Below are 15,665 nucleotides of genomic sequence, written 5' to 3'. Positions count from 1 at the left end.
TCCATTCCCCCGTACAAGTGTGAAGGAGAAAATACTGGTTACGCCGGATCTGATGAAATACAAAAAAACCAACAAGATAACGAATACAATAAATATAAATACAGAAGATCGCTTATATACATAAATTGATTATATGTCCATAAAGGGACAGTAGTGTCTGTAACAAGGTGACAGACAGGAAATGATAAAGCAGTGATATTTGGGGGTGAGGAGGGGTGAGTTCGTGGCTGGAGGTGTGAATCAGCCTCAATACATATCACTTCAACATAGCCACTCAAAATGAAAAGCTAGGTGGATCTCAATCTGTGTCTCGGAGTCACCTGACAGCAAAGAGGCTCATCAGGTTGAGAATCAGACTACCTTTAGTTTGACCTTCAGACAAATGAATAACAGAGTGTTGCAGACTGAAGCCTCACAGGGAAGAGAGACAGACTTCTGTAAGTTAGGGAAATCAATGCTCATAACATCAGGTTGAACAGAATAGGAGGAGCTGCTCCTCCAGCCCGAGTCTGGCCTCGTTGTGGCAGCAGGGACAGACTTGTTTTTTTTATATATAAACTTTTTTTATTGAGTTTTCAAATAATTACAGAAAGAAAAAGAACATATATTTTAAAAAATATACCCTTCCCCCTCCCCCCCTAACATCCCTATAGAAAAAAAATAAAGAAAGAGTGCCTGGATATCGGAAGATCCCCACATGTTCCACGGAGTTCGTAATAGCTTTAGTATGGACAGACTTGTTAAAACAGGACTGGGAAGTTGAATTGAAATGGGTGGGCCACTGGGAGATCCTGTCTTTTGCAGCAAAAAGAAAAAAGATTTTTTGACAAAACAGCGCCCCAATCTGTGTCAGGTCTCACCAATGTGGAGGAGGTCACATTGGGAGCACCTGATGCAATAACACAATAAACGCACTAGAAACGCAAACCTACTTTCTGCACAAAATCCTCCAATGAGCCAAAAATCTGTATGTTCACACAGGCCATCAAGGCTTGGACCAGGCACACCCTCTATATACCTGACACTATACACAAAGGTTCATCACAAAGTGATTTCCCAGGAGACAGACAAAATACTTCAATGACATCCTCAAAACCCTTTAGAGAAATTATTGGGTTGTATTAGAAGCCGGCTTCAAAAGTTACTGGTGAAATTTTATTTGATTTTATTTTGAGATACAGCATGGGATAGCCCAACGATCTGCACCACCCAGCAACCCACCCATTTAACCCTAATCTAATCACATGGCAATTTACAATGACCAATTCACCTACTAACTGGTCTGTTTTTGGACTGTGAAAGGAAACCAGAGCACCTGGAGGAAACCCACGTGTTCACAGTGAGGGCATATAAGCTTTCAAACAGTTCGGAATTGAACTCCAAACTCCAACGCCCCAAGCTGTAATAGCTCGCGCTAACTGCTATGCTACTGTAGCACCCTTAAGTTGCCACATTAAAAACATCTCTGCCTCAGTTCACAAAATCACATATACAACTTCCATTTAGATCACACCTTGAACACTGTGAAACATCCAAAAGCTATTTAGAAACAGAAACATAGAAAAGCTACAGCACAATACAGGCCCTTTAGCCCACAATGCTGTGCCAAATATGTACTTTAGAAATTACCTCGGGTTACCCATAACCCTCTATTTGTTTAAGCTCCATATACCTGTCCAGGAGTCTCTTAAAAGACCCTATCGTATCTACCTCAACCACTGTCACTGGCAGCCCATTCCACGCACTCACCAAGTAAAAAACTTACCCCTGACATCTCCTCTGTATCTACTACTCCCCAGCACCTTAAAACTGTGCCCTCTCATGTTAGCCATTTCAGCCCAGGGGAAAAAGCCTCTGACTATCCACACAATCAATGCCTCACATCATATTATGCATCCTATTTGCCCTATATGCAGTGGTGTTTGGCAGTGACACAACTGTATTGAGGTATCTGTTTGCCAAGTGGGATTGGAGGCCAAGAGTTTATTTCTTCTAGACACAAAGTCAATAACCAGCGGGCAAATTCCAGGATAGGGGATCAGTCATTCAGAAAAGAGAAGGAAGTTCTTTACAAATAGCATTGCAGATAATTGGAATGCTCAACTCAGTACTCAAAGCAGACAATTATTTGACACTGCAGGAGAAAGAAAATAAAATCAATAAATCTATCACCCATGCTCCTAATCTGACACACATTTCAGCAGCTCTACTTCATTAGGGGTTTGAGCAGATTTGCTATCTCACCAAAGGCAAATACTGACTGGTTGCATCACACGCCAAGGTGGAGTCTCAGCCAGCTCCATCGCAGGCACATCCCTCTTCACCAGAGGACATCTTCAAGAGGCAACATCGGTCATTAAAAACCTTCCCCAACTAGGACATGCCTTCTTCTCACTGTTAACATCAGGAACGAGGTACAGGAGCATGAAAACACACACTCAACATTTCTGGAACAGCTTCTTCCCCTCTGCCATCAGATTTCTGACCTGTCCATGAACACTAACCTGTCATTGTACTAATTATTTTGTAATGATTTTATGCCTTTGTACTGTACTGTTGCAACAAATTTCACATTAGTAATGAAACTAATAATCTTTTTCAAGTTAGGCATCATGACGGAGATCAAGCAGCAGGACTTTGTCAGACTATTGGACCTGGAAGAACCAATGGTTCTTTATCCTGATTACACTTCCAAGCAACTTCTGTTCTAATCTGACAAAGACTTCACTCTTCCTTGAAATCCACGTCAATTTGACCCTCAGGAGAAAATGCATTCATTCATTGCCTAGTCCATGGCTATTCTGACCTCAGGCATTACACGTCACCAAAACTTGTAATTTCATGACAGATCCATGCTATCAGTAGGCTAGTTCACTATAATAAATCCTGGAAAAGTGTTGAAGGTCATAAATGTTCATTATATAATATTTGAATAAACTGATAAATTAACTGGAGTGTTTAAAGGTTCTTTATTCAGAATGGTAAAATCTATTGCCTTGGATTTCTTTCATCAGTGAAAGACTTTTGAGATTTTCCACAGGATTTTAGATCATTCTTCACATTTTTGGTTGTAAGTAAATATTAGCAGATTATTTCCTTTAACAGTGGAGCTCAAGGTACAATTATAATTCATTTATCGCAAAGCACACTGGGATGTTGAAAATGGGGCAAGAGGAGTTACGTAAGCAGTAGTCTCTTTCGTAACAACCATAACCAGTAACATGAATTTACCCACTGGGGGCACTGCAGTGGCCTAGCAGTTAGTGTGACACTACAACACCTCAGGGCCTCAGAGTTTGGAGTTCAATCCCAGCACCAGCTGGAAGGAGTTTGAAAATTCTCCCCATGACCACATGGGTTTCCTCCGGGTGCTCCAGTTTCCTCCCACAGTCCAAAAACAAACCGGTTAGTAGGTTAATTGGTCTTCGTAAATTGTCCCGTGATTAGGCCAGAGTTAAATAGGTGGGTTGTTGGGCGGTGCAGCTTGAAGGGCCAGAAGGGTCTGTTCTATGCTGGATCTCTAAATAAATAAACAAATTCCTGTGATCGTGCTTTCAACCCTCCAGAATGACACCCTCTTCAGGCCAGCTTCTGTGAACTGCAGTTCTCCAAATCAAAAGTACATTTGTTACAGTGAACCAAAAGGTAATTTCCTGTAAAAGTGGATTCTTTATCACATGTTCTCAATATTTATCATTAATATTATTTTTCTCTCCTTTGCCTTTTGCACACTGGTTTCTTGGCTGCCCTGTTGGTAGTCTCTCACTGATTACATTATGGTTATTGGATTTATTGAGTGTGCCCACCAGAAATCATATCTCAGGTTGTATTTGGTGACATACATGTACTTTGATAATAAATTTACTTTGATCTTTGAGAATGTTCTCTCTTCACTGAAGCTACCTGACCTGCTGAGTATTTCCAGCGATATCTGTCTTATTGCATCAGAACAGACTCAATAGTACAAATGGCTTAATTCTGCTTCTAGTCTTCTTGGTCCGGGTGTCAAAGGTTACGGGGAGAATGGGGTTGAGAGGGAGCATCAATCAGCCATGGTGGAGCAGACTCTGCGCTGAATCATCTAATTCTGCTCCTACGTCTTATGGTCTTTATTAAAACTCACAACTAAACTAACTCGGCCTTTGAGAAAAACATTGAAAAAGGTAGAAATTATTGCTCCAATTACAATAAATACCTCTGTATACTATGCTGAAAACAAAATAAAAATCAGGTGTTCAATTATCTTACACTTCCATGATCAGTTGACAAATGCTGAAAATCTGAAATTAAGAACACAAAATGCAGACAACGCCCCCCCCCCCCCCCAAAGCAGGTCTGGCGGTACCTGTGGCTGCAGAAACAAGGCTGATATGTTGCATTTTATGACAAAGTGACTTTGACCCAAGTCAGATTCCCTTTCCACAGATACTGCCTGACCTGATGAGTACTTCTGGTATTTTCTGCTTTATTTCTCCACCTCCTGCTTTACTGTTCAATTTAAATACACAGATCTTTATTTGAGACTGATAATACTTAACCAGGTGAAATTCATCTATTTTACTCCAAATGACATTATTTCCAGTACACAAGTTAAAAGAGAATGAAACAATTGTTACTCCAGATCCAAAACACGACAATGAAAACATACACAATAAATACAAATTAATAAGACAGCTTCTGTTCATTGCTAGTGTCCATAAAGTGCCGTTAGGCACAGGAGACTCTGTGTGCAAACTGACTGTGCTGTGGAGAGGTGACAGGCCAGTTTTGAAAGACTGCCAACATTAACTTCAGACCAAAGATCCGCATCAAAGTTAGTAAACGAGTCCAATCTAGCTCTTACTGTTATTGATTGGCAAACCTGATAAATGGGGCTTGAAGTGCATCACAGTAGAAGTATGCGGATGAGGGGCCAAGCACAGAATTAAATAAGGAGCTCACTTTGCAGTAGCACAGCTACTCAGCAGGGACTATATATGGCAGAACACAAACCCAAGAGATTGTGCAGATGCTGGAAATTCAGAGCAACATACAGACCATGCTGGAGGAACTCAGTAGGTTAAGCAGCATCTATGGAAAGGAGTAAACTAACATTTCAGGCCGAGACAATTCACCAGAACTGTGGGGGGGGGGGGGAGACGCCAGAAAAAAAGGTGGGGGGGGAGGGGAAGGTAATAGGTGAAGCCAGGTGAGTGGGGGAGGGGGAGTTAAGCATGAGGCTGGGAGGTGATAGGTGGAAAGAAAAGATAAACGGGCTAGAGGATAGGAGAGAGGATCACGGGTGGGAAAGGGAAGGAGGTGGGACACCAGGGGGAGGTGATAGGCAGGTGAGGAGAAAAGATAAGGGGCCAGAGTGGGGAACCGAAAAGGGGGGGGGGAATAATTTTTCAGCATCTGCAGCAATTCTTCCGTCTGTGACAGCACATTAACTTCTGATGTAGGTTCTAAGGCAGCAATGCTTCAGGTTTTAACCAACATGGAGATCCCTGCGCCGCTTCAGCACAATCATCAAGGCTGATTATAAAAAGGAAGCGTAGTACTAGGTACTACTCGGCCATAGGCTCTCACCCATCCACTCGAAACTCGCTCGCAGCCATTCCCTTTAAAAAACAACTTCCATCAGGAAAGCATCTTCCTCTTTCACAGCGGTTTTCAAAACAGCGCGGTGGCGGGAAGAGGAATGAGAAGGGAAAGGCAATATCCTACAATTGCTTAAACACATGCCTTTTGATCCCAAATCTTAGTTTAAAAAAATGTTAACAGAAGGATTAGCGTGTAACAAACGCAGCCTGTAGCCCGCGCAATGAATGTTGTCGCCGTACAGTGGATTACAGATCACTGCCCACTCTCTCTCCCCCCTTCCCTCTTTAAGGCTCGGCTCACTTGCACATGGGAGTCCTCAAAGCCTGCCTTAATCAACCAGGCGTTATTTCCTGCTCGCCATCCCTCAGCCCTGCCCCAACCGATTCAGTTCAAATGTTCACAAAATAAAAGGACTAAAGGGAGGGGGGGGGGTGTCTTGTGTTTACCTGCAAAGATCGGCGAAGGCCTGGAAATTCAGCTTTTTGATCTTCTTCTCGCTCAGCCAGTATCCGACCCGCTTCCCTCTCAGCCAGGTCTGCATCTTCAAGGCGAACAAGTGCGGAAGTAAAATCGAAACTGTGTGTAGGTTAGCAAACCTGCAAATGAATGGGTTAACGGGAGAGAAGGGGTGGAATGGAGGGGGAGGAAGGAGATGGGGGGAAGAGGAAGAGAGGAGAAGTTGAATTAAGCGAAATGGTTAAATGTAACCGTGCAGCTTCGAAAATATTAACCCTTTCTTTCATTTTAAAAGCAACATTACATTTACATCGTCCGCTTGCAGTGTTGATCGAGCGCCTATGCAATTACATTTTCCTTCCAATCCACGATAGCAAATCCAGGAATTGTTTTTTAAACAAAATATAAAAACCTAAATGGATGCCGAGTGCGGGCTCATCAGCAGCCCAGGAGTACGCGCTGATATCGGTGAGTCAGGCGTTGCTCGGCTCCGTCCGGTTCGGCCCACACACCGCGGGCTGCCTTCAGCGCAGTGCCGGCTTCCAGCCGAGTCTTCGGCCACACACACAAGGCAGGCAAGTGGGGCCAGAGAGAGACCAGCCGTCGCCTGCCGCCAAATTTCACCCCCTGCCCCCCACCACTCTCTTCATTGAGATCAGCAGCTTAGCTCGGCAACGGGGAAAGGGAAATAAATAGCAGCAGCCGCGACAGGGGGCGCTCCGAGTCGCTGCTCAGCCATCTTACCGCCCCCGCCCGCCCCTTAAAGGTGTCCTGTCTGGCCGCAGCCCACCACCCCAAATGAAACGAAACATTCAATTAACACAACGCATTCCAGTTTTAACACTATCTCTGCAATATCAACTCAAATCTGCAAGTTACTGCATTTCATTATGCAGTCAAAAATTCAAGTAATTATTAACGATTATATCCGTGCATTTGATAAAACGTATGCATTTATTTATTATTGAAAACGAACAACTAGAAATTATTGCCAGGTGGGTAACAAATATTATCCTTTTCTATAATACTAATTTAAATGGTATAGGGTCTTCATTTCAACGGCGTTGTTCACTAAGAAAGTACCATATTTACAGTACATGGCACTTGTTCTCGATTCGTCCAATAACGAACCTTGGCTAATGGAATTATGGAGTAACCTCCAACATTAAAAATCAGTTAACTGGGTGTTAACATTCTAAAAAAAAAAGTTTATGAGAATAATCACAGGCAATACTGCAGATGCTGGAAATTCACAGTAACGCAGACAAAATGCTGGAGGAACTCAGCAGGTCGAGCAGCATTGATGGAGGGGAAATAAGCTGTTGACGTTTTGGGCTGGCCGAAACCCTTCATCGGGCTTGTCCTTCTCCTCCCCCCCCCCCATTTTTATTCTGGCGCCTACCCTCTTCCTTTCCAGTCCTGATGAAAGGACTCGGCCCTTCATCCCTTCATCGGGCTTGTCCTTCTCCTCCCCCCCCCCCACCACCACCACCACCACCATTTTTATTCTGGCGCCTACCCTCTTCCTTTCCAGTCCTGATGAAAGGACTCGGCCCCAAACGTCAACTCCATTTCCAGAGATCTGACCTGCTGAGTTCCTCCAACATTTTGTGAGTGTTACTGCCTTTTATATTGGAATAAGGATATGTGAAAGCACGGGACATGGGTTAAGCGTCTCACGTGTACTACCAGATAACAGCAGTCTGTTGGAAAAACCGAGTAACGACGCAAAACCCTTGAAGGGAATGTCCCAGTACAGAAGAGGGAAAAGGAACTACTGCGGATCATCAGCCGATCTGGTGAGAAGAACCCGGTTCTGAGACACTCATGCCTCTGATTTGGGCCGGAGAGGGGGCAAGAACAACCATGTTCGACCCGAGGGAGAACTAGTAATGATAATAACTTATTTATAGAGCACTTTCATACAAATGATGTCGTTCAGTGATTTATAATGGGATAAAGTGCAGACAAGAAATAAAATTTTTAAAATAAACATGAAAATAAAATATGTAAGAATGTTGGTTAAAACAAGATTAAATAAATAGTTTTTGAGCTGTGTTGGCCGAATCTGCATCTCCTTATCGCTTTAGGCATTAAACTGAACGTGTGGCTGAGTGCAATGTTTGGAAATTGTGCAGGATGACGACGGCAACTCGCCACAGGAAAGATTCCTGATCTTGGCAAATGGACGTGAGAGAAGACGACCAGAAGGGCGGGCAACGGAGAAGTTCAGGCTTAAGGTGATATCTTCATGCATAGAAACCATTCTACCTCTACGTCTTATGTATGGTTTATGATCAGTAGTGCAGAACAAGTCCAGAAAGTCAACTATTATACTCCACATCCTGTCTATTGTCATTCTCAACAGACGATGGTAAAAAGTTGCTTTGATAGTAATGAAAGCTGAATCAGTTTAAGAGGGCTACAAGCGGCCATTTATAGAAAAGATCATAAAGACTGATGAAGAGTATTACCGAATTTGAGCTTAATAACTAAGTTTGGCCACTTCTATGCCTAGTGTCACTTTATGGACATAATCAATGTTTGTGTATGAGATATCTTATGTATTGTGTTTTTATTATTGTGTTATCTTGTTTTTTCGCGCTACATTGAATCCAGAGTAATAATTATTTCATTCTTCTTTACATTTGTGCACTGGAAATGACATTAAACAATCTTGGATATACTAGGTTTAAGCCAAATCTTTTACATTCCTGCTTCACTTTTAGCTAAGGCAGGGGTTCCCAAACTATTGATGCCGTGGACCAATACCATTCAGCAATGGGTCCTGAGCTAAAGAGAGGATTTATCATCTATTTCTGCCAATATTGCCACCCTGTTGCAATGTGCAGATTGATTGCAGAATTTCCAACACAATATTGAGTGCGCAGTAAAACTGTAAGAACAAATTGGGGCTGAAATTATTGTGTAAACACAAAACCGTCTTCTCATTACAGCAGTGTATGGAATTCAATTTTTGCACCTCCAGGTAAAACAATCGCATTTCTAAATCTAACCCCTGAAGATCTAAATCAGGTTTAATATCACTGGCTTTTGTCTTGAAATCTGTTGTTATGTGGTAGCAGTACATTGCAAAACAATAAAATATAAATTACTGTGAGAGAGAGAGATAAGATATTAAACAAGTGCTAACAAAGGAAAGTCAAAAATAGTAAGGTAGTGTTCATGGGTTCATTGTCCATTCAGAAATCAGATGGTGGAGGAGAAGAAGCCGTTCCCAAAACTTTGTGTCTTCATTTAGCAATGTATAGCTTATTTAAGTTACAATGTATAGCTTATTGAAGTTACAATGTATAGTCTATTGAAGTGCTGCATTAGATTTCATTTTTCTGTTGATTATATATAGGAAATCTAGACTCGACATTTTTAAGCATTTAAATAACGGTGATTAGAATGTTAATAAGTAACTTGTCTAAATGGATTGGAAGACTGGAGGAATTTTTTTTTTAATTGTCGACTTACTTTATAACATTTATGTACCAAAGCCACCAAAAATGTAATATTTATCAACAATCTCTCTACAAAGCACTTAACTATTTACTGGGCATCCCGAGATAGCAATAACGCCCTGCAAAACAGACAACGCCTTCACTCTGTGAGAAGGGAAATTCACGCCGCTCTGTCTGAATACAAAGGCAAACCAGTTACTTCTGATGCTTTGCCCTCGGTCTCAGGTCTCATTTCATCGGTGAGTGAAGCCGATCTTCAGGAGAACTTGGAGAATCTATCAATGCAAGTAGTCAGCCGCGGAGTTCTCCGGCGCGTCCTGTCATCGTAATTTGCTCCAAGTGAATAAACTGTTCAATCTAAACATTATCTAATTCGAAAGGCTCCGAACAGTTACAACAGAGACAAATATTGGGAGGTTTACAAACTTACTGAAAGCCAGAACTTTCTGTTTTTCTACCACAAAAGTTGCATTTGTCGGCCAGCGCGTTCCTCACTGGGATTGTTTTTTTTAAGTGGACTATTTATTGGACAGCGACTTTTGCGTAACTGTTGACGTTTGTGGATTCTAGCCCCATGTTGATCAAAGTGGAGGTTATTCCTGGGGATACAGCATTAAAGTAGTAATGGAAATGGTCACTCCCGGTCAGTAAAGGAAACGTAGACAATACTGAGAGTAGAGCACCGATTTAAATAAAATATGAAGTTAAGCGTAAAGCACGTCCTTTACGTAAAGTTGAAATAACAATAATTTCCTGGGGTTTGTGACAGCGAGCGATGCATCGTCTACGCAACGACTCTGCTGAGAAAGTAACCAACAAATTTCTGCTGAACTGTGGACAACAATTATTTTAATACTTGTATAAAGCATTTAACTGGGATTTACCATGAACGCCTTGCCAGTTCGGAGAAAATGTGGTTTCTGGTGATGGTCTGGAATTGTTGCCTCGAATAGAAAACGGCCTGGTTCTCCAAGTAAAACAGCTAGGATAGCGTTTCAGGAACAGCTTCTTCCCCCCCCCCCCCCCCCCACCCCGCCGTCAGATTTCTGAATGGACATCGACACGACCACGGTCTTCTGTTTATTGATTTAATTTAACTTATTTTCTTATTGTAATTTATACTATTTTAAAATTGTACTGCTGCCGCAAAACATCAAATTTCAAGACATATGCCAGTGATATTAAACCTGATTCCGATTCTGATATGAATCATACCGAGAACTGACATCATATGCTGCATAGCTGTGGAAAAACACAAAGATTCTCTCGACATTGCAGCCTTGTTCCAAATGCCATGCTTGAATGCTGCCCACAGTTTAAAACAGATTTTTGGAAGCCGATTTTTCACAAGGATTTGATCATCTATTCTAATATTGCAGAGTCTTTATTTCTCTTCGATGAACATGCCTTGAAACATTAAATGAGTTTTGTCATTATACTGTGTTCTTACTGTGAATTAGTACCAGATTTCACTTGCTGCACAATTTCCAAAGGCATTGAACTAACATACTACCCATAATTCAGGTTCCTCGTTTACCTATTGTGTCTCTGAGGTGAGACTTCACGTAGAGTATGCATTCATCACATGTGAACAGAGAGAAACTGTATGGTAACTGACTGTTGTTAGGTAATGGTGTCTGCTCAGGTGAGACTGAATGCACAGTACCAGAAACACTACCATCAAGAAGCTGGAAGGTATTTGAAAGGGACAACCATGGTCTCACTTGACGTCCACATTCACCATCCTCTTGAAGGGTCTCAGTCTGATATGTCAGCTCTTTATTTCACTCCATAGAAGCTGCCTCACCTGCTGAGTTCCTCCAGCATTTGCAGAATCTCTTATGCCCGTGGTTTAATTTAATGATGCTCAGCGATTCAGAGCTCAGATACGTATTTTATCCCTCCAGTCCACTACCCAGAAGAAGGCAATGGGCAACCACTTCTGCAGAAAAATTTGACCAGAACAACTACAGTCAGGAGATCATGGTTACCTATGTCATATGACACAGCACATAATGACGACGATGAATTAACTTACCAACTTACACATCTTTAGAAACATAGAAAACCTACAGCACAATACAGGCCCTTCAGCCCACAATGCTGTGCTGAACATGTATTTACTTTAGAAATTACCTAGGGTTACCCATAGCCCTCTATTTTTCTGAGCTCCATGTGCATATCCAGGAGTCTCTGAAAAGACCCTATCATATCCATCTCCACCACCATCACTGGCAGCCCATTCCACGCACTCACCACTCTCTGAGTAAAACACTTACCCCTGACGTGCTCTCTGCACCTCCTTCCAAGCACCTTAAAACTATGCCCTCTTGTGTTAACCATTTCAGCCCTGGAAAAAAGCCTCTGATTATCCACATGATCAATGCCTCTCATCATCTTACACACCTCTATCAGGTCACCTTTCATCCTTCGCCACTCCAAGGAGAAAAGGCCAAGTTCACTTAACCTATTCTCATAAGGCATGCTCCCCAATCCAGGCAACATCCTTGTAAATCTCCTCTGCACCCTTTCTATAGTTTCCACATCCTTCCTGTAGTGAGGCAACCAGAACAGAGCACAGTACTCCAAGTGGGGTCTGACCAGGATCCTATATAGCTGTAACATTACCTCTCGGCTCTTGAACTCATTCCCACAGTTGATGAAGGCCAATGCACTGTATGACCATAAATACTATATTCTGCCATTATAGTTGATCTACTAAAATGAACTACCTCACACTTATCTGGGTTGAACTCTATCTGCCACTTCTCAGCCCAGTTTTGCATCCTATCAATGCCCCGCTGTAACCTCTGACAGCAGTCCACACTATACACAGCACCCCCAACCCCTGTGTCATCAGAAAATTTACTAACCCATCCCTCCACTTCCTCATCCAGGTCATTTATAAAAATCACAAAGAGAACAGGTCCCAGAACAGATCCCTGAAGCACACCACTGGTGACTGACCTCCATGCAGAATGTGACCTGTCTACAACCACACTTTGCCTGCTGTAGGCAAGCCAGTTCTGGATCCACAAAGCAAGGTCCCCTTGGATCCTATGCCTCCTTACTTTCTCAATAAGCCTTGCATGGGGTACCTTATCAAATGCCTTGCTGAAATCCATATACACAATATCTACTGCTCTACCTTCATCAATATGTTAAGTCACATCCTCAAAAAATTCAATCAGACTCGAAAGGCACAATCTGCCTTTGACAAAGCCATGCTGACTATTCCTAATCATGTTATGCCTCTACAAATGTTCATAAATTCTGCCTCTCAGGATCTTCTCCATCAACTTGCCAACCACTGAAGTAAGACTCACTGGTCTATAATTTCCTGGGCTATCTCTACTCCCTTTCTTAAATAAAAGAACAACATTTGCAACCCTCCAATCCTCTGGAACCTCTCCCATGTCTCAGCAATCTCCTCCCTCGTCTCTCACAGTAGCCTAGGGTAAATCTTGTCTGGTCTCTGTGACTTATCCAACTTGATGCTTTTCAAAATCTTCAGCACATCTTCTTTTTTAATGTCTATATTCTCAAGCTTTTCAGTCTGCTGTAAGTCATCCCCACAATTGCCAAGGTCCTGTTCCATAGTGAATACTGATGGAAAGTATTCATTAAGTACCTCTGCTATTTCCTCCGGTTCTGTACACATTTTTCCACTGTCAACTTGATAGGTCCTATTCTCTCAAATCTTATCCTCTTGCTCTTCACATACTTGTAGAATGCCCTGGGGTTTTCCTTAATCCTGCTCACCAAGGCCTTCTCATGACCCCTTCTGGCTCTCTTAATGTCATTCTACAGCTCCTGCTAGCCTTATACTCTTCTAGATCTCTATCATTACCTGTTTTTTTTTAACCTTCTGTAAGCTTTTCTTTTCTTCTTGTCTAGATTTTCAACAGCCTTTGTACACCATGGTTCCTGTACCCTACAATCCTTTCCATGTCTCAATGGAATGTACCTATTGGAACACCACACAAATATCCCCTGAACATATGCCACATTTCTGTCGTACATTTCCCTGAGAACATCTATTCAAATCTATGCTTCCAAATTCCTGCCTGATAGTTTCATATGTCCCATTATGCCAATTAGTTTTCCTAACTTGTCCATTCCTATCCCTCTCCAATGCTATGGTAAAGGAGACAGAATTGTGATCACTATCTCCAAAATGCTCTCCCACTGAGACACCTGACACCACACCAGATTAATTTCCCAATTCCAGATCAAGTACAGCCTCTCCTCTTGGAGGGTTTTCTATACATTGTGTCAGGAAACCCTTCCTGAACACACCTAACATACTCCACCCCATCTAAACCCCTTGCTTTGGGGAGATGCCGATCAATATTGGGGAAATTAATATCTCCCACCTTGACAACCCTGTTATTATTGCACGTTCCAGTATCTGTCTCCTTAACTGCTCCTCGATGTCCCTGTAAATACTATTAGGTAGCCTGTAAAAAACACCCAGTAGAGTTATTGACCCCTTGATGTTCCTAACCTCAGTGGACAATCCTTCCATAACTTTCTCCTTTTCTGCAGTCGTGACACTGTCTCTGATCAACAGTACCACACCCCCACCTCTTTTGCCTCCCTGTGCTTTCTAAAACATTTAAAGCCTGGCAATCTATGTAACCATTCCTGCCCCTGAGCCATCCAAGTCTCTGTAACGGCCACAACATCATAGCTCTAAGAATTGATCCACACTCTAAGTTCATTCGCTTTGTCCATGATACTCTTTGCATTAAAATAGACACATCTCAAACCATCTGCCTGAGCATATCCCTTCTCTAACACCTACCTATACTCCCTCTCACACTGTCTACAAGCTTTCTTGATTTGTGAGCCAACAGCCCCTTCCTCAGTCTCTTCTGTTTGGTTCCCACATCCCAGCAATTCAAATTTAAGTCTTTAGACTGGGAAGAATCCAGTGCGCCGGGAAGAAACCAACACATTCATGGGAAGAATAAACAACTTCTTACCGATTGCACTGGAATTGAACTCCAAACTTTGGACGGTCCCAAACCCACCTGCAAAAGTTCAGCATGGAGCTATCAACCCCATTGCATAAAATACGAACAGAAAATCTGGAAACCTCATCCTTAGGAGAGGAAGAATCTTAAGATGGCTGTACCTGGGGGCAACGTGAAAGACTGACCCAGGAGAGAGAACTCTCCCACATTTGACAATCTGTATTTGAGAAATTAAACTCTCCCACACAACAACCATATTATTATTACACCTTTCCAGGATCTGTTTCCCTATCTGCTCCTCGATATCTGTTGCTATTGGGCGGCCTATAGAAAACACCCAGTAAAGTTATTGACCCCTTCCTGTTCCTAACCTCCACCCACAGAGTTTGTTAGGTGTGTTCATGAAGGTTTCTTGACACAATAAGCCTACAAGAGGAGAGGCTGTACTGTACTTGATTTGGTATTGGGAAATGAACCTGGTCAGGGGTACGATCTCTTAGTGGGAGAGCATTTTGGAGATAGTGATAATAATTCTGTTTCCTTTACCATAGCATTGGAGAGAGATAGGAACAGACAAGTTAGAAAAGCGTTTGATTGGAGTAAGGGGAATTATGCTATCAGGCAGGAAATTGGAAGCTTAAATTGGAAGCAGATGTTCTCAAGGAAAAGTATGGAAGGAAAGTGGCAAATGTTCAGGGAATATTTGTGTGAAGTTCTGCGTAGGTACATTCCAATGAGACAGGGAAGTTATGGTAGGGTATAGGAACTGTAGTGTACAAAGGCTGTAATAAATCTGGTCAAGAAGAAAAGAAAAGCTTACAAAAGGTTCAGACAGCTAGATAATGTTAGAGTTCTAGAAGATTATAAGGCTAGCAGGAAGGAACTTAAGAAGGAAATTAGGAGAGCCAGAAGGGGCCATGAGAAGGCCTTGGTGGGCAGGATTAAGGAAAACCCCAAGGCATTCTACAATTATGTGAAGAGCAGGAGGATAAGGTGTGAAAGAATAGGACCTATATATGTGACAGTGGTGTTACGAACCCCGTAACTGGGTCACTTACCTCCAAAGATAGAGAGGTCCGTTGAAGGCTGATGGTACTATTTTTAACAGTATTTATTGGTAAAAATACACAAAAACAATATCAATGCAAACATACAGATAATATACATTGTCAATACT

General features: G+C 42.2%; 1 protein-coding gene across 3 annotated transcripts in view; it reads right to left on the bottom strand.

Moving 5' to 3' along the window:
• Positions 1–10,524, bottom strand: part of LOC132390213 (inositol-tetrakisphosphate 1-kinase-like) — a 291,953-nt gene extending 281,429 nt beyond the window's left edge. Inside the window, exons 1-2 of one of the 3 annotated variants that reach the window (XM_059962832.1) lie at positions 9,940–10,524; positions 6,030–6,179 (exon numbers count right to left, since the gene is read on the bottom strand). In XM_059962832.1, the coding sequence (XP_059818815.1) occupies positions 6,030–6,124 (95 nt within the window). In that variant the 5' untranslated portion in view covers positions 6,125–6,179; positions 9,940–10,524. Of the gene's footprint in view, positions 1–6,029; positions 6,180–6,343; positions 6,720–9,939 lie in introns of those variants that run through there. The other 2 variants (XM_059962820.1, XM_059962826.1) reach the window with 2 other exon arrangements.
• Between the last annotated feature and the right edge of the window lie 5,141 nt (positions 10,525–15,665).

This window comes from Hypanus sabinus, chromosome 2 (assembly GCF_030144855.1).
Source record: "Hypanus sabinus isolate sHypSab1 chromosome 2, sHypSab1.hap1, whole genome shotgun sequence".
Classification (NCBI taxonomy): Eukaryota; Metazoa; Chordata; class Chondrichthyes; order Myliobatiformes; family Dasyatidae; genus Hypanus; species Hypanus sabinus.
The sequence above is the reverse complement of the archived record's forward strand: the minus strand, read 5'-3'. Positions and strand labels throughout refer to the sequence as shown.